Raw genomic sequence first — 20,302 nt, forward strand, 5'->3', positions numbered from 1 at the left:
TGTCAAAGACCTTTGGAAATTTCTTGTCAAACCGATTTTGAGATTCGAGGTTAAGTCATTGAAATTCTATCTTCTTCTCGAAGCAAGAGATATGATTACACTAGCCAATGATCTCTGGAGTTCCATCAAGCGTGTATCCAACTTTGCAGCCGGAGAAGAAATGTTCCATACAAACACTATGTTTGTTGATGATGTGGTTCTGATTTCGCAGTTCGTTCATAGATCACTTGAGAGAGAACTCAACTGTATGGACCAGGCTATAAGTACAAGCATAAATCCAACATTAAATTTCTTATTGAAGAATGGTACACTCATAGACACCATCCCAGCAGTTGCAGTTAGAGAGGTTAAGTGCATTTTTAGTCTTTACAAAGGGCCTTGGGGACAAGAGTTGGTTTCAATCGATATCAGAAACCACCAAGATCTCAATATCAAAGCCCGCCTACAATCCGATGAGAACGTAATTGTAGAATTTACAATTCCAGAAAGCAGAGAGTTACTTGGTATGTAAGGCTTGATCTAATCTTGGTATAGTTTATTTGAAGCTGATCATCAGCTAGAAATGGGCTCTGTTTTGTAGTATGTATACTTATGTCGGAGCCAAGTGTCTATTATGAGGCATCGGATACAGCTTTCAGACACAATTGGTTCGCTGGAAAATCGAATTCTTTCGCAAAGTGGTTACAGTGGCCGAGTGGTTAAGGCGATGCCCTGCTATCTTCTAAGAAGCTGTTAGGCATTGGGTTCTGCCTGCGCAGGTTCGAATCCTGTCTGTGACGCCATTTTTTTTTGATTTTCTCTGGGGGTGCGAACGGCTGGAGCAACATACTATAACTTCGTACGCTTTGACCCAGAGAGTGTATATTCCAATGAGATGATAGGTATGTGTGTTGTTGGTATACGGACAATTTGAAGTTCAAAATTTCTCGCGTGTGTGATAAATCCCCCAGTCTACAAAGTTAAAAGTTGTTATGTGTACATGGAATTCAATAGCAACAGCTTTAAAGCTTGCAATGTGCAAAGTGAAGTTGATGTTTGCTGATTTACATAACCCATCTGTACAGTTCCTGATCGAAACGCTCCCCGGGATAAAACGGTCTGTTGGTAGCCTACTACTGTTCCACTAGACCAACTTCTATATGTTGAGCTGTTGTACTTTATGGATGGTAATTACTTCCAAGAGACAGAAATGAAATACAAACCTTCAGAATGCACAACTTTCCCTGCATGATACCTGCTGTGACTTTTTTAAGCACAAATAAGTAACCACTTCCTTCCTTTTCCTTAGCTGAGGTTGAAATTATTTGTCCTTGTGGAGAAGTTACCGTTGTTTCCAGGTTCAACTCCTTCCCTTTTGTTGATTTTCTGTGCTTTCATTTTCAAAGTCTGAAACTCTTGTTATTCAATTCTGTTGTCTTCAAGGAAGATTCATAAGTAGACTAAAATGGTCAGGCTGCAAAATGCCCATTATAAATTGTAAACTTCTGTGTGCAACATTTGCCTAGACTTCTTGGGACTTTTTTAATCTTCAAGCTTTTGATCTTTATCACAGCCTTTATATATCTTATAACAAGACTCGCCGAAATTTATTATCTTCACAGGAAAAGCAGATAACGTCTAGATCATTTGGGTCCATATGAGATGATACACTTCGTGTAATTGAAATGTTTTCTGTCAAGATTAGAAGATCATCAAAACTGGCAGGAGAACAGACTGGGACCTTGTGATCTTGGAAGAAGCTGTTGAACATTTTCAAAGTTAATTTGATATGTGCATCAAAACTTTATAACTTCATACTAAAGACGAAACTTCTTGCAACTGATAGATTTTTGAAATTCATAACTTTTAATATAAACTTTGACGCCTGAATGCCTTGGTTGAAAAAGTGCAGATGATGAACGAAGTATCAAGCCTAATGTAGTAGATGACTTACCCTTTTGAATATTATTGATCTGTAACATCTACCTGTGAGTTAAATATCTACCAGTAACACTTGTTTTGTATTGTACCATTTTCCTTTGTCCATCATGTGTCACACAGGTGAATTAACCTTCAATGAGGATAAACTACATACTAACTTCTAGTTTTAAAAGATCAGCACTTTGATGAGCACTGAAGTTTAGTAAACAGCAATTTTCTGAAGGGGTAATGTGATGTTTCTGGAGTTCGTATCTATGAGGAATCGCCAATTCTCTGTGATCTGCAGCTTTAAGCATGGAACATTTTTGCAACATCCATCTATTTTACAGCTGGTGGAGGCGGTCAAAATTTTCCACTCGTATTCCCACTCTATTCGTGGAAATTCCAGGGTATGCTAAGTCTCTTTAAAGGAAGATTCTACACAAAAAGATCCACAGTCAATCTAGATTGAATCCTTTATCCGGTCTTTAGATGCTAATTCGGAATTTTATCTGTTATGTTGTGTTTCGAATGCCTATCATGAAAAATCAAGTGTATCAAACATGAATGTAGAGTACACATGAACAGCACATTTCCCATATTCTAATGGTTCAAAACCAGACATTAGCTCTCATCGTACAAAAATGGAGACAATAAAAATCCTCTTAACCTAAGATCTTGGCCGTATGCTTAAGCACATTCTCTTTACAGTCATGGGCGAATAAGCATTTGGAAGTAGAGAATGTGATTCATCATGGATCCATGCCGCCATGGGGCCATTAATTTTACCCATCTCAGCCTATTATGTATATATATGCCCCAAGAGCATCTTCCATGGGTTCTAGAAGCTCAAAATCGTAGTTTGGAGTCAATAAGGATCGGTCATCATCAGCTCGATATATTACCCCTGCCATTCTTGGAAGCCAATCTTAAACTCTTGAAGACACCGAGCGTCTATATTTTGTCAACCCAGATGTATCCTTATATTGGCCATGTAAGCAATGGAAAAACTGAAGAGGTCAATGCATACCGGTTTAGGAATATTATTTGTTGGCGTGTAGTGGTTCTTCGATCGTGACCCATGTGTAATGTACTCTCAAGCTAACTGGACAGGTTAGGACTAACCGACACATATGAGAATTCTAACTTCACCTAGAACATGAGCTTTCATGATACTGTTTGAGGAGGTGAAATTTTTGAAAGCTTTCTAAGTATGATATTAAGCGATATAGATCTGATTTGTATCTTGAGTTTGAGTGAATAAGCAACGTTTAGAAATTCAATTTGAGATCCATGGATCTTATGCGATGGTCTTAATACAGTCATTGATAATCACGGAACAACCTAGAACTTATCAAGAGGCTCTAGGGTTCTATAAAATATTCATACACATTTAGGTTGTTATCTTTTTTTGGTTTTTCCATCCTTCTGACTGTTGATAATTCTGTGTCATGTAGTTGATCAGAAGCCTAGACAGTTAGCCAGCAGAATGTGCAGTACATATATTTCTCGAGAACATGATCAACGGCATTGGGGCATAGAACTTTTCGAGTTAGAGTGCGGATAAACTAACCTATTAATGTTGGGATAATAAAAAATAAATCATACTTTCCTGATAGATGATCAGAAATATTGTGATCTCCATATTCCACGTTGTTCCGAACCTCCTGTGAATGGAGGCTACTCGATGCGCATCGCCCTTCTCAATAAGGGCAAAGAAAGTTAAAGTGTACTTACGAAACAATGCGTGTTTTTTTTTTTTGGTTTCGTAAATGAGGAACCCCATCCTGGTTTTAGTGACGTGGTCATATTTAAGCTAAAGTATATCCAAAAACTCTTCGAGTCACTGTCAAAGCACGGTAGTCAAAAAATACTTTAATCTCATGATATAAAATCCGATCGGACGCATAGTTTAAACCTAATAGTATCCCCATCTATATTCCATGTAACTTCAGTGTTTATACGCATTGAGTCACAACAGATACAAAAAAAAACGTTGGCGTTGACGATAAGGAAGATAACTTTCATTATGTTTGGAATGTTGTCATGACCTGATCTTTTAAAGGTTTCCAAAATACGAAGTTAACTCAACTATTGATAATGTCAAGGGATTAGGCAGCTCGCCCTGCGCTTGCTGCACACCCAAAAGAACCTCGGCAGAGTTCTTGTACCTGAATTTAATTATGCTGTAGTTGAGGCTCGATACACACGCTATAATCCGGCCGTTAACGTGGAGTCGATGAGTCGTTATCTCATCATCAAGAATAATTGCTTTTTAAATGTGATTTGCGACGCTTGTGTAGGTTATGTTGTGAAATTGGTCAGTTGTGGTCCTGTGCGGCATAACGGGCTTGAGGTTTCTGTGTTTTTTTTTTCAAGTGCTAGCCCTCAAAACACAGCTTTTGGTCCACAAGGGTAACTTTTTACCTCTTTCAAAAAATTGTTTACGCTATATATGCAGTCCTTGCATACTGCAGAAAAAAAACTTTCTTGGTAAAAAGAAAGAACGTACCTGTCTATTTCTAGCAGAAGCTGCACATCAAACACTTTGATTGGCCCTGCCATTGGATAATGAACACACCCGCAAGTACATATGTAAATGAAATTGCCTAATTTGGTCACACTCAAAACATTGAAAACATGCAGTCCATTTTCTCCAAGGTAAATTGACGGTCGATTTGGACGCCGCAAATTAATATCTACTCTTATTTTACCGCTGAAGGACACACCAACTTTGGTACAACCCAAAGACTACTTGGTGTTCTTAACGGAGCATGGGATTCGAACTAGTAGTCTCATTCGGTCACGTAGAAGGATAGTAACCAGGATATTAACCCAAGTTCGGTTAAAAGTTAACGCTTATAGCATATGTGTAGCATAACTTACAGACGTACAGAAAAAGGCATCATTTTGAGTCCATACGTATAAAGATGAAATGGGAAAGTTTTAAATGGTTATAACGGTTTACACAGGCGTCCGGAGACCTCGCTCAAAGTAAGCCTCTAGAATTGTTCATTACAGGTCTGACATTGAACACAAAGAGGTGGCACTTTATGACCTGTAGTTGATCAACATCAGGAACTGTCTCTTAATTATTATTACATCATGTGCTATTTTCATGGATTGATATCCCTAGAATGAAAAGCTGACCATCATGCAATGGAACAAAATTTTCATGTCCAGAGATCTTTTTTATGTTCACATACATAGATCCAAAAATTCAAGCTGGCTACAACTTACATATGCATTTTTTCACACTTCACAACATCTCCCTGCAAGACAATGTCCTTGGACTCTTCATACAAATTACAGGACACAAATTTGGGCATGATACGATGTCGATCTTATGCTGGCTTCAATGACCATAAATGAATTTTCTGTTATTTTGGGCTTTGCCACATGTATGTCTTATGATTTTCTCTCATTTCAAGGCTTGACCATATTTATTCTTTTTCATTGCATTAAAACCTAGTTTATCATAAAGTGTTACGCCGTGTACCACCCGTCGTGCTATGGATTTCGTACCAGCTACCGTAGTAACAGGCGAGCAAATAGTCCATTACCCTGTCAGCAAGTGCACTGCATAAGCAACACAGGGAGAAAAAGTTCTTCTACGTACGTGCCACTCGATTCTAGAGCATATACATAATATTTTCAATTGTCCAAACACCCAGGCCCACACAACTCTCTGTAAATCCCGATTTAGGTGCTAGGTGCATACAATTATGACAATTGGTTCAGTCAATTAAGACCACTGAGATTTGTCAATCAGCTTATGACATAATGGAGACTTAGCAATCATCAATAGCGAAATATTTTTCTTTTCGTATGTTATGATCGACTATAACAGGAACTCAACCCCCCATCCCGTACTAAGGTGGTCTGCGTGAAGTCGAAGAGTTGCTATTTTAAGATGGCAATTCCACATGATCATACGCACAGCTCTACATTTTTAAATACAACCCTGTGCATAAAAAAGCACCTTGTGAAATTGTGCAGATGTCTGCAGATATTTCAGAACTTCCTGTAGAAATGCAGTAGAAAAAACATTTAGCACGGACACGAACGGAACCATGCCCTTGATGCCTAGCATTACATTCACCAGAAAATGAGGATGGCATCGAAGGAAAAGAAACAATATAAAAGAGTGGAAACCCACCCTCCTTAACCTTCACTTTTCTGCGAACAAGAATCAGGTATCTTGTTACTCCCTCGTTAACAACTATTACATACAACAAGAATATCTGCTCCAACTGACGTTGAGGCTCAAGCTGCACAACCAGCTGAAGAGTATATTCCACCATACGTACCAAAGAGCAAATTCACTTTCGGCGATGACGGTGTTAGAAACCACTTCGTTGCTGTTACTGGTGAATTTGTAGGTACATTCATGTTCCTTTGGTCTGCTTTCGTTATCGCTCAAATTGCCAACCAAGATACATCTGTTAGTGAGCCTGGTTCACACCCACCTCAATTGCTTATGATTTCCTTCGGTTTCGGTTTCTCTGTTCTGTTTTCTGTCTTCATTTTCTTCAGAGTTTCTGGTGGTAACTTGAACCCTGCTGTAACCTTGACTCTTATGCTTGCAAGAGCCATCCCACCAGTGAGAGGTATTTTGATGATGATTTCCCAAATGGTTGCAGGTATGGCTGCTGCCGGTGCTGCATCCGCTATGACTCCGGGTCCAATCGCCTTTGCCAACGGCCTTGGTGGTGGCTGTTCTAGATCCAGAGGTCTCTTCCTTGAAGCTTTCGGTACCTGTCTTTTGTGTACCACTGTCTTGTTCATGGCTGTTGAGAAGCACAAGGCTACATTTATGGCCCCATTGGCTATTGGTATCTCCTTGTTCATTGGACACTTGGTTTGTGTGTACTACACTGGTGCCGGTTTGAACCCAGCTAGATCTTTTGGTCCATGTATCGCTGCACGTTCTTTCCCTAACTACCACTGGATTTACTGGGTTGGTCCAATGTTGGGATCCTTTATTTCCTTTGGTATCTGGCAATTCTTGCACTTCTTGGACTACGAGACTGCTAACCCAGGCCAAGACGCTGACCATTAAACTCATAACCCAAAGAGGAACACTCAATTTTCATACCTCATGTGTTCATCATTGTGAAACCTGGTGGTTTTGCTACAAAAGTCACATAATCTAATAATATACACTAATGACCTACTATTACAGAGTGAAATCTTTACCTAATTGAAAAAATCATGCCCTCAACGTGGTGTCTGTAGGTTATGTTGTAGACTGTCGATTCAGGGGATTCTTTGTTTTCTTTCTTCACCTCGTCAACCCTTAGGTGTCTGGATGTAAGATCGTAGCTTCAAAAACTACACTATTGGACCGAGAGGACATTTTACAACACTGTGAGTGTACAGGGGAGCTTCTCAGTTTAATCGTAGTATTTTACTAACGTATTTATTTCTGAGTTAGCTTCTTTAATATCTTCTCAACAACTTCATCTTCTGTGGACCGGCTTACCGCAAGAGGTCTGGCCCCGACATAGAGCAGAGGGGTTTCTTCCGCGTCGCGAGCTTCAGCCATTAGTGGCCTAATACACTGACATCCGACATCTGTTCTGAAATGACGCCCAAGTCCATCGGCTCTTGTGAATCTTTTTCCACATCCCCATTGGGTAACACCATCTTTCAGCACCCCTCCACATTGGAATCTCTTTATCCCCTGGTGAAGAAATTCGTGTCTTCTTCGGTCATGGTTACGTGCAAATGAACGTTCACAATGCGAACATTGGAACGGCTTTGCAGTGCTATGGGTCTTTCTGTGCGAATTCAAACTATACTTCTTTGTGAACGTTTTCTGACAAAACTCACATTTGTATATCTCTTCGGCTTTTTTACAAGCTTTCCCGTCCTTCGATACTCGCTTCTTTCGTGTCCCCTCTGGTTTAGAAACTCGATCTATAGAGCTTCTACTTGTGGATGTGGTATTTGACGTGACAGAAAATTCCATATTACTGTACGATAACTGTGATGATTCTGGTATAATAAGTGAGTGTTGGCTAATCTGCGATTGCAACGAAGACGCTGAGTCTACCATGTTAATATTACTAGCTGGATGCTGTAACCATGGGTTAGAAACTGCACTGTTATAGTTAAACGGGAGTTCTTGTCGAGCTCCATAGTAATAAGTGCTTGTGATGCCATTGTCGTACTGTCCATTGTTTAAGGCCACAGTGGGGCTAGACATTGGCATTGGAACCTGTTGAGTATCTATCAGTCCATATTGCGGGTTTGAAAGTTGCATGTCCATTGGTGGAGTTGTATACGACTGAGAGAACATATGTGACTGTAAAGCTATTGTTCTTGCTCTCTCGTCGTTCAAATTTGGATTCCCAAGTTGAGTGTAATAATAATATGTATCTCCCCCTTGTGATAGGTGGTTTGTGTCAACGTGATCAGCCATCTGTGTATGTGAAAAGGAGGTGAATGATGAAGGTTGGTTGTAGAGAGAAGTCATTCGAGCTGGGTATCTGAAGTTGGAATTGCTTAGAGAAATAATCAAGCTCCTTTGAGTAGTAGCATTCAACGTTAGTCTTGGACCATGTTTTGAAAAAAAAAGTGGGAATCGCTTCTTTATATTGTCGGGAAAGGTGTGCAGCTCCCGGCATCGTGAGTTGTAGTACATTGCAACCACAGCCCCAATCTTGCATAGCTCACCGAAAACTGGTAAGAATTCTAGCCCCAAGTTACTTAGATTACCGAATTGGGTTGCCGGAACCAATAGTTAATTCTGTAGTAACCACAACGCACGCGGAGCCAAAGGCTTGGCAACACAACACTGAAATGCAATGTTCAAATTCATCATGGATCACATCCGCATCAAGGGGCATCTGAACGTAGGTACACGAGGATTCACAGAGATAACATTTCATAAGCCCAGTCAAAACGCATTCCTTCTGGCAAAAAGTAAATTGTGGCAGTGTGCAGAATGGACGCAAAGGGGTAAAATTCGTTGGGTGTTTGAAGACTGATCATTGGGCGACCCATAAAGGATTTCATCAAATTTTGTACTCTGCATGACTGCTGAAACCCCAAGAAAAAATTTTTTCTAAAATCTGCGGTACAGTAGAAATCCCGACAACAACATGGATAATATGGAGGTCGATTAACAATATTGTCCTTCAAGGGCGAAATATTCTATTAGGGATGAATACAGGGATCTCAGAAAGTCTCAGGAGATGCGAGGATCGTAATTCAACTCGTATGAATTAACTTGTACAAAGTCGGACATGCCACAGATACGAGGTCTCTGCAATGAGGAGACATGCGGTACGGAAATCACGTAATAAATGTCTATTAGGTTACAAATGTTAAAGAAGCAACGCACCAATGTGGAACTAATGTATTTTGCTGGTGTATGATGAGGCGAAATCTTGAGAATCTGCGCCTTTTTTCGGTTGCGCTCCTCGAATCATCTTTTAAGTTCATTCACCCGGTACACTGGCGGTATTTGTTTCATTTCATCAAAAATGAGTTGTCGAACTTTATTTTTGGTCACCGGTTTATAAAATTTTGCGTGATTGTTTCCCGGTGGCCGGTGATTGAGAAAAGAACATCGGTATTCAAATAGATATCCTAATGAATCCCAAGTTAGCAAACCAATTCTCAAAGTTGCACATCTACCAACTAACCCAGTCTGAATGTCGCTAGATCTACCCTAAAACTGTTCAGCATCCAGAAAATAGAAACAAGGCCTAACTTGTCATAATAAAAGTGGGCTTGACGTCTGGACTTTGAAATCCCGAAAACCGAACACTAAAAATTCTCAGGGGTAACAGTGGAAAAAAAACAAGCCTTGTTGTTGTGTGTGTGTGTTAATGTGCCACCCAGGAACATTAGATTAACAACATTCACTTAGATTGGGTTATCTTCTCTAATAATAGAAGTATATATGACTGATTACCAGGAGCACCATTTGCAGACACCTAGAAGATCCGTGGACCCGGAGGATGTTTTCCTTTATTTGATCGCCTTCTTCTTCCCTCCATTGCCAGTGGCTATAAGATCAGGGTTTTGGACCAAGCAAGTTTTATTAAATGTTTTATTGACCATGATGTTTGGTCTTCCAGGGACTCTACACTCTATCTACATCATTTACGTAACAAGTCCGGTCACGGGTGATCAAGCAAGACGTGTGGCATATCCAGATTATGAGAGACTTCCAGAAGGTAATGACCAAACAGATACATCTACACAGACAGGTCCAGTATACTCTGATCAGGCGATCACTGGTACAAGTGTGATAATAGAAGAACAGCCGCCATCTTATACGCCATCGGATATTCACCGTGCAACTGATAATAAAGTGCAGTTGTCCTCTTAGGTTACTTCTAAGGAGCCTCGGTGTGCAAACCACATGAGTCAGTGTGCGTTTATGTTGATAACCTTTTGTTCATCCACAACGGGTGTTTTACTATTTTTATGGGTTAAGTGGTCAATAAGGTATGGGTATTGGTGATGTATGTTCATTATTAAATACATGCGATTTCAATTTGTATACTTTTCAGCGTACTTAGCCTGTGTTGTGATCTCGCCTACCAATTTAAATGTAAGACATGCGTTGAAATCAGTATATCTAGTAGCAAGCGTGGTGAGAAATAATGAGAGCAAAAAAAACGCGAGTTCTCGACTTGCGAAAACAATTCTGGCGTGCATTTACCTAGCCTTACAACTTCTGTGTATCTGAGGTTGTACCATAAAGGACAAATACAAATGACAAATAACATTAGAGATCCCGGTAGCGATTCTGGTTCGTGATGTTGTATGCCACTTCTAATGTTTTCGAATTACTAACCTCACCAAAGGCGAATCAATCAAGAGGACCAAACAAGGTCGTTTTTCGTGGGTTAAGAGGTTTATACAATCAAAGAGCATGCCACCACAAAAGGAACATTTTAAAAGAGACCACATAGCGTTGAATCATCGTTCTTCAAAGAGCGAGGATAATGGTGCTGGAAACTCAAGGAAAACTGCTCGGTTCCAAGGTAAACAGGAGGATGATGATTCGTCTACAAATGCGGGGGCACAGAGTGTAAATTTTGAGAATGATTCACGTAAGGCTTATTCCAAGTCTCCATCAATCGCTGATACAAGTGTCACTACACGTTTTGACAACGCCAGCACACGCCCTATGATATCAATATCCACCATATCTGCAAGGTCATCTACGTTTTCAGATCATTCCCACCAGACTTCAAACACAGTGCAGTCTGATCACCCAACGCTTTTCACAAACGCCAGTACTACGGGCATTCCGCCTGCTAGTATCATGGATAGAAGAGACCATGTGAACAGACAGCTGAGTATGAGCAGCCATCTCTACACTACGAACAATTCGAGTAATCACACTTTCAACACAGTCATGTCACCAGTATCTGTACCCAACATGACCCAGCACAACGATGAATCCTCTGAAGTATCCAAGTAGGAAAACATGGCTTTCTCGTTTGGTTTGTGTGAACACCCTGTTTTGAACTGTGAAAAATTGTTTGGGTGCCAAATTATCGATGTATTTATAGCCGCTGACGTGAGCCTTACTCTTTCTCCTTTTCGGTTTTGTGTCATCTTGTTTTATAAGTTCGTTATCAGCAGCTCAAATTTGTTGATGTTCCTTACTCATATACACCTTTTCGACTCAACCAGACAGCCAACACTTGAAGATGAAATCTAAACTCGTGAAGATAGGCACTTTCATGATGCTTGTGCTTTATTCTGCTCAGTATGTGCAGTCTTTGGAAACAAGGGAGTTTGAAAAGAAGCCCTTATACGTGAACCCAGATCCTATAGACGATGACACAAACACCGACCGAGATGTTGATGATATTGATTTCTACAGTCTACGGTACTACCCTTCTCGTTTGTTTATACCAAGCACTTTGACTGATTATATCTTGTTAACCCTCACAGGTGAGCAACATGACCACGCATAACTAACACCGTCATATAGCCGCTGGTGGAAGACTCCAAAAGGTGTGGCAAGCAGCATATGCGAAGGCAAGAGACGTGGTTAGTGAGATGACAATATTGGAAAAGGTTAACTTGACTACTGGTACTGGTTGGGGTTCTGGGCCTTGTGTTGGTAATACTGGAAGTGTCCCAAGACTTAACATTCCCTCGCTTTGTCTCCAGGATGGGCCTAACGGGATCAGATTTACTGATTTCATCACAAACTTTCCCTCAGGTTTGGCTACTGGTTCAACTTTCAATAAACATTTGATGTATACAAGAGGTAGAGCCATTGGATTGGAAGCAAAGCTGAAAGGAGTCGATATTCTCTTAGGTCCAACAATTGGTCCTATTGGATATAAAGCTCAAGGCGGTAGAAACTGGGAGAGTTTTGGGTTTGATCCATACCTTCAAGGTATAGCAGGTGCCTGTACAGTCCAAGGCATTCAAAGTCAAGGTGTTGTTGCTGCCGCTCGCCAGTTTATCGGTAACGAGCAAGAGAGATTTAGACAGGTTAATGAGTGGACCGGTGGTGATTGGGATCGTTTGAGCGAATCTATCAATTCAGTGATCAAAGATCGTGTTATGCATGAGATCTATTTATGGCCTTGGGCAGATGTTGTTCATGCAGGGGTTGGTGGTGTTATGTGCTCATATAATAGAGTCAATGGGACTTATGCTTGTGAAAACTCGTACCTCTTGAATTATCTTTTGAAGGAGGAGTTAGGATTTCAAGGCTTCGTTGTCAGTGATTGGGGTGCTCAACATACTGGTGTTGATTCAGCATTGTCTGGTTTGGATATGACAATGCCGGGGGAAATATTTGGAGATTGGTGCAGTGGTAAGTCGTATTGGGGTCCGCTCTTGACAAGAGCTGTTTACAATGAAACGATTCCACAATCCAGACTCAACGACATGGTTAGTAGAATTTTGGCATCCTTCTTCTCCATCGATTCCAAACTACCAAACTCTGATTATGAAGAAGACTTGCCAAACTTTAGTTCGTGGACTTTCCACACATATGACCAAGAATTCCCCTTCCAAAGCTATGGTCCCATTAAACAAACAAACTATCACGTCGACCTGAGAGATGATAGCACAGAATGGACAGCCTTAGAGGTTGCACGTGAAGCGATTGTGCTACTTAAAAATGACGGACACAATCTTCCAATATCTGAAAAGGATGGTATTAGAAGGTTATTGATTGCAGGTGCAGCGGCAGGTCCGGACTCTAAGGGTTTTAATTCAAAGGATCAAAAGAGTGTTGGTGGTGCCTTATTCCAAGGATGGGGCTCTGCAAGTGTTAATGCACCGTATGGTATCACTCCATATGAAGCCATCGTGCAAAAGGCTAGAGAACGCGACATGGTTATAGACTTCACATCTGATCAATATGATCTTGATCACGTGGATGATATTGCGGAGTACGCGGATATGGCTGTTGTATTTGCTGTGGCATCATCTGGCGAAGGTTATATCGAAGTTGATGGTAACTTTGGTGATCGAAAGAACTTGTCATTGTGGCAAAATTCAGAGGAGTTGATCGATCATATTGCAAGCAGATGTCATAAAACTGTTGTTGTAATCACAGCAACCGGTCCAGTAGATCTTGAACCTTTCATTGATAATGAAAATGTTGTTGCCGTTCTCCTCTCTGCTCCTTTGGGACAGTACTTTGGGAAGGCTATTGCTGAAGTTTTATTCGGTGAGGTAAACCCAAGTGGACGGTTACCATTCACAATTGCAAGAAAATGGGATCAATATGTTCCAATAATTGACAAAATTCCTATCAAGGGAAAACCGACAGATGATTTAAACAGACTTCTTGATTACCGTTTCTTCGATGAAAATGGGATAAGACCACGATTTGAATTTGGTTATGGACTTTCCTATACAAAATTCTCTCTTTCTGACTTATCGATAAAGGAAATCTTACCACCAACTACCGATTTACCTTATCCACCACCGTATTTAGATGAGTATGTTTTTGCTGAGGAAAAGTTGAGAGATGTCGAAGATGCTCTTTTCCCTTTTAAGGAATTTTCACCTGTTCCTGGATTCGTCTACCCATATCTATTCAATGAGAAAATATACAGTGTTGATGAATATGAGTATCCAGAAGGGTACACAGAGGAGGAGTGCTATCAAGAACCAATCTCTGGCGGTGGTTTAGGTGGAAATGATGCATTGTGGAATACTCTTTATAGCGTCCACGCTGAGGTTACCAATATCGGTGATGTTGAAGGAGCTTACGTCGGTGAGTTATACATTGATTACCCTTCTGGGTATGACGGTATTAAAACACCAAGACAGTTGAGAGGCTTTGACAAGGTTCACTTGAAACCTGGAGAGAGTGGTAAACTTGAGTTTGAGATTTTGAGAAGGGATATTAGTGTCTGGGATACAGAAGATCAAAGTTGGGTAATTATTCCGGGGACGTACAAATTGTACGTCGGGTCAAGTAGTAGAAGATTAGAGTTGGCTGGTGAGGTTGAGATTCTTTGACTATGAGTTAATTATAAGCTAAAATATAATGTATTAAAGAGCATCAGCAAAGCAATTTTGTATGAGTTTTATTCTTTGACTTTTACTGGTCTGACTTTGCAAATTTCTCTGACATAACGCTTATATCTCAATCTTTCGCTCACATCCTCGCAATTTGGATCGTAACAGACCTTACTGAAGTACTTTCCAAAACAGCATGCACAACGGCATTCGTCATATGCATTGTCATTTTGACAATAAGGGCAAAAGTGTCTTGGATCATCCTTCAACATTTGAATTCCATCTTTGATGCAAGTTTTCACTTGCTTTTTATCGCAAGAGGTATTATCAAATCCTGGATCAAACGGCTCAATTTCACAAACAGGCTCTCCGACGCGAGATTTCACGTCGTAGTAGTCATCTTCAGAGTCTGTTGCTCTTTTCAAAATATTGTTTATAGACGACCATGTTAACTCTGTTTTGCTATTTTCATCATTTGTTTCGTCATCAAATCCATCTAAAAAATGATGTTCATCGCATTCTGGTTCAATACAATCATCAATATCATTATAGTTATCTTCATCTTTCTCCTTGGAGTCATCATTGAAGTGATCATCATTATCGTCATCATCAGCATCATCATCATTGTTGGAATCTTCCGGGCATTCGTCTCTTACAGTTGACTCTTCATTTGGAAGCCCAATAGACGGAAATGGTAATTGACCATTCATGAAAGATTTATCAGCGTACTCAAAACAGATAAGATTGGCAGCCCTCATGAAATGAATCACTGGCCATTTGGTGTCACAAAATGATTCTGCACATCTAGCCATTTCTATTTCCAAGCAACATGCATTATTACACTGGTTCTTATCAACTGCTGTTCCAATGCATGTTGTCTTCTTATTTTTGTTCTTGCACTTGTATAATCCGCGGATATCACAGTCATCCATTTGAGGAAGCATGTAATCTATGAGATCTTTTTGGGATAATTCACACTTATCAATGGTAACAGCCGCATTTGCATGGTCACTGCTACTTAGCTGATTAACAGAACTGTCAAATAAGTACTGGGCCTCAAATTCATCTAAATCTTCAGAAATTCTTAGCTTAGATGCGACTGTTTTTAAATGGTTGAGTAAGGAAAAAGCCCATGCGATCTGTTCTTCATCATCCAAGAGATGATGAGGAAATGTCCCTTGATTTTCACCATTCTCATGACTCCCACAAAAATGCTGGATTCTATTTTGGAAATACTCCTGGACTTGAGATATTGGAGCTCCCTGATCTTTCAAATACTCTTCAAAGCACTTTTCTTCGATAAGAATGGACATGCATCCACACTTTGTAGAGCCAGCAATATTGCATTCAGGATAGTCAGATATTTTTTTCCAACTTAACCCTATGCGGCAAGCTTCAAAACGCAAATAAGGAAGATCATTTGTATCAAAAAACTCTGTCAACTCAAGGCCCATAGGTTCCAGGTCGACCTGAGTCATTAAATCCGTTTCAGGGATAACTGGTAACTCAAAGTTATGTGCAGCTTTTGAAAGTATGTCTGTAAAAACCGTCAACTTCTCACCTGGAATACAGTCCTTTAGAAGACTAAGTAACACGTTTATATCACCACGTGAATAAAGATGGACCTCTTGGATAAGGTCTGATGTGACCGGCTTCTTCCCCGTGAGAAATGCAGAAACAGCAGTTGTGATTATGGACTTCAAGTCTCTGGTATTAAACTCACCAGAACGCTTCTTCATACCAAACAGTTCATGACTCATCTCCTCAACGCTAACATCGTATTTGCTTTTGAAATCTGTTTCCTCTACATCTTCAAACTCCTCGGGATTGAGAGATGCGAAATTGATCCTCTCATCTTGGTTTCCCCATATAATGAGCTTCTCTCCTTTCAGAATCTTCTGTCTCTTCGACCTTCCGTGGTTATAGTCTAAAGACCTCTTCTTTAAAGCCTCTGGTGCAAAGCTGAGCGTATCAAAATCAAAGATGTCGGAGATATAACCAAACAAGGCCTCCTTTTCGTCAGCTTCCAAAGAGCGGTAGAGAGCTCCCTCATCAGAGTAGAACATTGTAATTCTATCTGTCGGACTGAAATTTTCGTAGGATTCGATATATGGCTGTAACTTCTCTTTCAGTGGCGCAGCTTCACAAACCTCATCAAGATAGGTCTTAATACGAACATATTCATCCATATCAGTGCACAAGTTTTTGAAACAGTAGTTGAAGAGATATTGATACCAGCAGCAAGTGCATCCGCAATCAGCGTCAAACATGTCACTCGGTTCGTCTTCAACACAACTAGCTACGAAGGAACACCCTTCGCATAGGTATGCATCGTTATAACCACGAGCAAAACATGTGTAGAATTGCTGTTTCTGTTGCAAACGTGTTAGTATCATAGTCGTCCAGTGGCATCAAATATGAGGATATCATTTTGTTTCAAAAGGTATCTTCATACACATGAACTCATGTCGATGCGTGGTGATATTTCATAGTAGCTGTCACAAAGCTCTGAGTCCACATAGTAATCGTCATCATCACAGTCACCGTCATCGCCACCCACGGCGGTTGCAGTATGGACAATCAGGACAGTTAAGAAAGTGCCTAATCGGATAATTCTACCAAGTTCCACCATCTTTATACGTCAGTTAACGGAGATTCCCTTGCTGTTGTTGTTGTTGTTGTTGTTGTTATGACACAAGAAGAAAAGCGAGAAAACTTAAGCGCCTAAAATTGTTTCAAGACTGTTCCTCTTAAAGTTAATTCCCGAACCGCTATCTGAAATAACAGTTTAGGAAGGATACTTTGCTGCGAGGTCGTCTGACTGCATTTTGGAACTGACTCGACAGTATATGTCAATTTGGCTGGGCTGCGATGGAGGAGAAGGACGGACGCCAGCAAGTACAGAGCAGCCCTGTTTAGAAAACATTCAGTTCTTGCGGAGTCTTTGTAAGTCTGGACACGACCTTAATGAGCGTACTTGCGAAACGCTTTGTATCCAAGTCCGAGAGCGGCCTTTGTCTCCCTGATTGGGATGAACCTATGTACTTCATTGTCGTTGATTGATAATCAACGAACAGTGTTAGAGGTGCAAGTTAGAAAGTGTGGATTAGGGAGAAACAAAATGAGCTGGAGCACAAGATGCGACAATTTACGAGTGTGTTTTGGGTAGATGTCGATGAACTCAGCGATGTGTTTCGCGGCTACATGCGTGCCCGGGCAAGGTGGTAAAGACACACGCCTTCCAGCTGCGTAAACGACGCGTGGTGAGTGGATGGTCTACACTGGGCTCATGATGAGGAGAGCGTCTGGTTCCTTCCGGACTAAATCATAGACAATACGAGCGACATAAGGAGCTTGTCAAATGTCCGTTGTATGCTTCGTAAAATCTTCCCTGTGGGAATGGCTTGAATTTTTAGGCTTGAATTGCCCATATCGGACACTTTTCCTGCCACAAATCAATTTTGCTGGCATTTTGCTGCGCCTTTTCATGCCCTGACAGCAGTTTCGCATTTGGCGCAAAAGTCTACCAAAAGGGCTCCTTTTTGGGCAACAGTTGTAGCCTTTAAAAGAACACGGACAAGGAAACCAAAAACAGTGAGGCGAAGAACGAAAATTTCGCGGTCTCAAACAAGTGGAAGTTCGCACCATTTTGTACGAGAAGCTCCCGTTTATGGAGGGGAGACAAAAGAAACGTCAACTTTGCTATGTTTCGTCTGGAAGCCAAATTCATAAACTGGCAATACGTAGCAGGCAGAAAGAAGATCATCTGGTAGTGTACGTTCGTTGAGAGAACAAAAAAAGCACAAGGGGTGTTAAAAAGGACGTTTCATTTGTCTCAAAGCTTGGTGAGAGATCCAGACTGTCAGGGTTAGTGCATGCTTATCTGTGTTAGAAGACGATATACGCTTTTGATCAGAAGAATGTCACAGAACAACAACAACAACAACTCAAACTCGCCTAGTGGTGATAATTCAATTAAAGCTTTAAAGCATCGTCCATCTCGAGTGCTTGGAAAGACATCGAACGTGTCGTTGCGTTCAAAGTATGGAGTTGATCAAGAAAGTTCTCGAGATAGCTCCCCACAGAGTGTCACGGATGAACTGGACAAGAACGGCTCAATGGCAAATGTACCGGATGGCACACAACCTCCGGTTGAGATTCCAGAGCTGGTGAGTAATGAAGCCAATGGGAAGAAAGATAGCATATGGTCCATCTGGACTAGAAGGACGTCACAATTGGATCAGAAACCTCTGGATTCGGAAAACGGTGAATCATCTACAAAATCGCATACTACATCCGCGGCTTCGGTCAAATCCTCAAATAGCAACAATATTGATGAGGTTATTACAGATACGGTGGACACCGAGTCTACAAGGAGTAAAGACGATAGAAAGGATTCTTGGATGGGATGGTCTCGAAAATCCTCGTCGACATCTCTAAAGAAAACAATGGATGAAGCAGTGTTGCAAAACCATGATAACCTCAAGTCCGTTGCCGGAGAAGAGAGGGTTTTGAAAAAGGATAGACAGCAATCCTGGTCTTTTTGGAATAGCTCTACAAACTCATCGCACGCTAATGACCCTGCTCTGTCAAATGTATTGTTATCCGGTGGTGAGGCTGTTCTTTTCGAAGAGACCGATAAACCGAAACAGGTGTCAACGTCAACACAGAAACCGATAACACCAAACATTGTTGTCCCTGCATTCGAGAGTTCCCTACCTTACTATTCAACAAGCACAACTGTGATCAATAACTTCAACAGGCTGCGATATACTTTAGGGTTTGATGTTCCAGATCCCAAACATTTATATAGAGTATCGCATCCACCAAGGTCGATTAAAAAGGTATTAATCATTGGGGTTCATGGTTTCTTCCCCACAAAAGTTATACGTCCCTTAATTGGTGAGCCTACTGGAACATCCATCAAGTTTTCTACTGAAGCTGAAAAGGCTGTTTGGAGGTGGGCAAAACGTGAAAATTTATCTATAACAGTTCAAAAGATTGCTTTGGAAAGAGAGGGAAAGATATTTGACCGTGTGGAATTCTTTTATGAAGTATTAAAGAAGTGGCAGAAGGATGTAGAGTCTGCTGATTACATATACTTTGCAGCTCATTCACAAGGTTGCCCAGTCAGCATCATCCTTCTTGGCCGTCTGGTTGAAGATGGTATCATAACCACGAAGGATAAGAAAATATCGATGTTGTTGATGGCTGGTATCAACAATGGTCCTTTCTATGGTGTTGACCAAAAATTGTTTGTCAGGGCATATTCAACAATTGAGAATGATTCCTTGATGGAGCTTTTCCAGTTTCAGAATTTCGATTCAGTACATTCGAAAGAATTCTTGAACGCCCTGAAGATTGTGATTAAACGAAATATCAAACTTACATTTGTTGGATCTATAAACGATCAGCTTGTCCCATTATACTCTTCGACTTGTCTCCATGTTCGTCACCCTAATATTTTCCGAGCAACTTATATCGATGGTTCATCAAAAACACCATCATTTGTGTCTCGCTCGGTGTCCATGTCCAACCACCTACACAACATAGGTCTTTCTGATCATGGTGTAGTAAAGGAGATATCTAACGTATTGGCTGGTCCGTTGACTGGAGGTGGACATTCTACCATCTATAACGACCCGCAAGTATACGACTTAGCATTGAACTTTTCCCTATACACTAATGATTTGAAGTATGATATACCGTTGCATTTCAAGCCATATATCATTGAGCAACTGGGAACAAACCCTTACCATTTACCATGGTGTATGCGTGGTCTTCTCCACGAGGCCCGTACAAACTTACCTGGTGCTGAGAAAGAAATTGATGAGTTATTGAGTGAGTTCGAAGCGTGGAAACCAGAAACCAAACAACTAAAGGACATGAAATACAGATTAAACGGCATAAAGAGCAAACTTTGATCAGT

General features: G+C 40.8%; 8 protein-coding genes and 1 non-coding gene across 9 annotated transcripts; 6 read left to right on the plus strand and 3 right to left on the minus strand.

Moving 5' to 3' along the window:
- The first annotated feature begins 680 nt into the window (after nucleotides 1-680).
- Nucleotides 681-779, plus strand: CYBJADRAFT_t8. Its single transcript has one exon. It is a non-coding gene; the product is annotated as a tRNA-Ser (tRNA).
- A 5,198-nt stretch (nucleotides 780-5,977) lies between these two features.
- On the plus strand, nucleotides 5,978-7,127 carry CYBJADRAFT_165718 (aquaporin-like protein). Its single transcript, XM_020214169.1, has one exon. The coding sequence runs from the start codon at nucleotides 6,290-6,292 to the stop codon at nucleotides 6,959-6,961; it is 672 nt and encodes a 223-aa protein (XP_020073474.1). The 5' UTR covers nucleotides 5,978-6,289; the 3' UTR covers nucleotides 6,962-7,127.
- An 80-nt stretch (nucleotides 7,128-7,207) lies between these two features.
- CYBJADRAFT_165719 (C2H2-type zinc finger protein) lies at nucleotides 7,208-8,557 on the minus strand. Its single transcript, XM_020214170.1, has one exon. The coding sequence runs from the start codon at nucleotides 8,546-8,548 to the stop codon at nucleotides 7,322-7,324; it is 1,227 nt and encodes a 408-aa protein (XP_020073475.1). The 5' UTR covers nucleotides 8,549-8,557; the 3' UTR covers nucleotides 7,208-7,321.
- A 1,299-nt stretch (nucleotides 8,558-9,856) lies between these two features.
- Nucleotides 9,857-10,030, plus strand: CYBJADRAFT_117950 (YqaE/Pmp3 family membrane protein; the record flags this gene model as incomplete). The annotated part of the gene is made up of 1 exon (XM_020212245.1): nucleotides 9,857-10,030. A coding segment is annotated over one exon (174 nt), but the record flags the coding sequence as incomplete, so codon positions are not given.
- A 563-nt stretch (nucleotides 10,031-10,593) lies between these two features.
- CYBJADRAFT_188119 (uncharacterized protein) lies at nucleotides 10,594-11,829 on the plus strand. The gene is made up of 2 exons (XM_020217292.1): nucleotides 10,594-10,672; nucleotides 10,728-11,829. The coding sequence occupies exons 1-2, from the start codon at nucleotides 10,636-10,638 to the stop codon at nucleotides 11,348-11,350; spliced, it is 660 nt and encodes a 219-aa protein (XP_020073477.1). The 5' UTR covers nucleotides 10,594-10,635; the 3' UTR covers nucleotides 11,351-11,829.
- A 108-nt stretch (nucleotides 11,830-11,937) lies between these two features.
- CYBJADRAFT_122624 (beta-glucosidase family protein) lies at nucleotides 11,938-14,373 on the plus strand (the record flags this gene model as incomplete). The annotated part of the gene is made up of 1 exon (XM_020212440.1): nucleotides 11,938-14,373. One exon carries the CDS (start codon nucleotides 11,938-11,940, stop codon nucleotides 14,371-14,373), a length of 2,436 nt encoding a protein of 811 aa, XP_020073478.1.
- A 15-nt stretch (nucleotides 14,374-14,388) lies between these two features.
- Nucleotides 14,389-16,777, minus strand: CYBJADRAFT_165722 (uncharacterized protein). The gene has a single exon (XM_020214171.1). It carries the CDS (start codon nucleotides 16,767-16,769, stop codon nucleotides 14,442-14,444), a length of 2,328 nt encoding a protein of 775 aa, XP_020073479.1. The 5' UTR covers nucleotides 16,770-16,777; the 3' UTR covers nucleotides 14,389-14,441.
- Nucleotides 16,739-17,468, minus strand: CYBJADRAFT_165723 (uncharacterized protein). Its single transcript, XM_020214172.1, has one exon. The coding sequence runs from the start codon at nucleotides 17,003-17,005 to the stop codon at nucleotides 16,823-16,825; it is 183 nt and encodes a 60-aa protein (XP_020073480.1). The 5' UTR covers nucleotides 17,006-17,468; the 3' UTR covers nucleotides 16,739-16,822.
- A 1,581-nt stretch (nucleotides 17,469-19,049) lies between these two features.
- Nucleotides 19,050-20,297, plus strand: CYBJADRAFT_117706 (uncharacterized protein; the record flags this gene model as incomplete). The annotated part of the gene is made up of 1 exon (XM_020212234.2): nucleotides 19,050-20,297. A coding segment is annotated over one exon (1,248 nt), but the record flags the coding sequence as incomplete, so codon positions are not given.
- Between the last annotated feature and the right edge of the window lie 5 nt (nucleotides 20,298-20,302).

Source organism: Cyberlindnera jadinii (genome assembly GCF_001661405.1).
Source record: "Cyberlindnera jadinii NRRL Y-1542 unplaced genomic scaffold CYBJAscaffold_1, whole genome shotgun sequence".
NCBI lineage: Eukaryota > Fungi > Ascomycota > Saccharomycetes > Phaffomycetales > Wickerhamomycetaceae > Williopsis > Williopsis jadinii.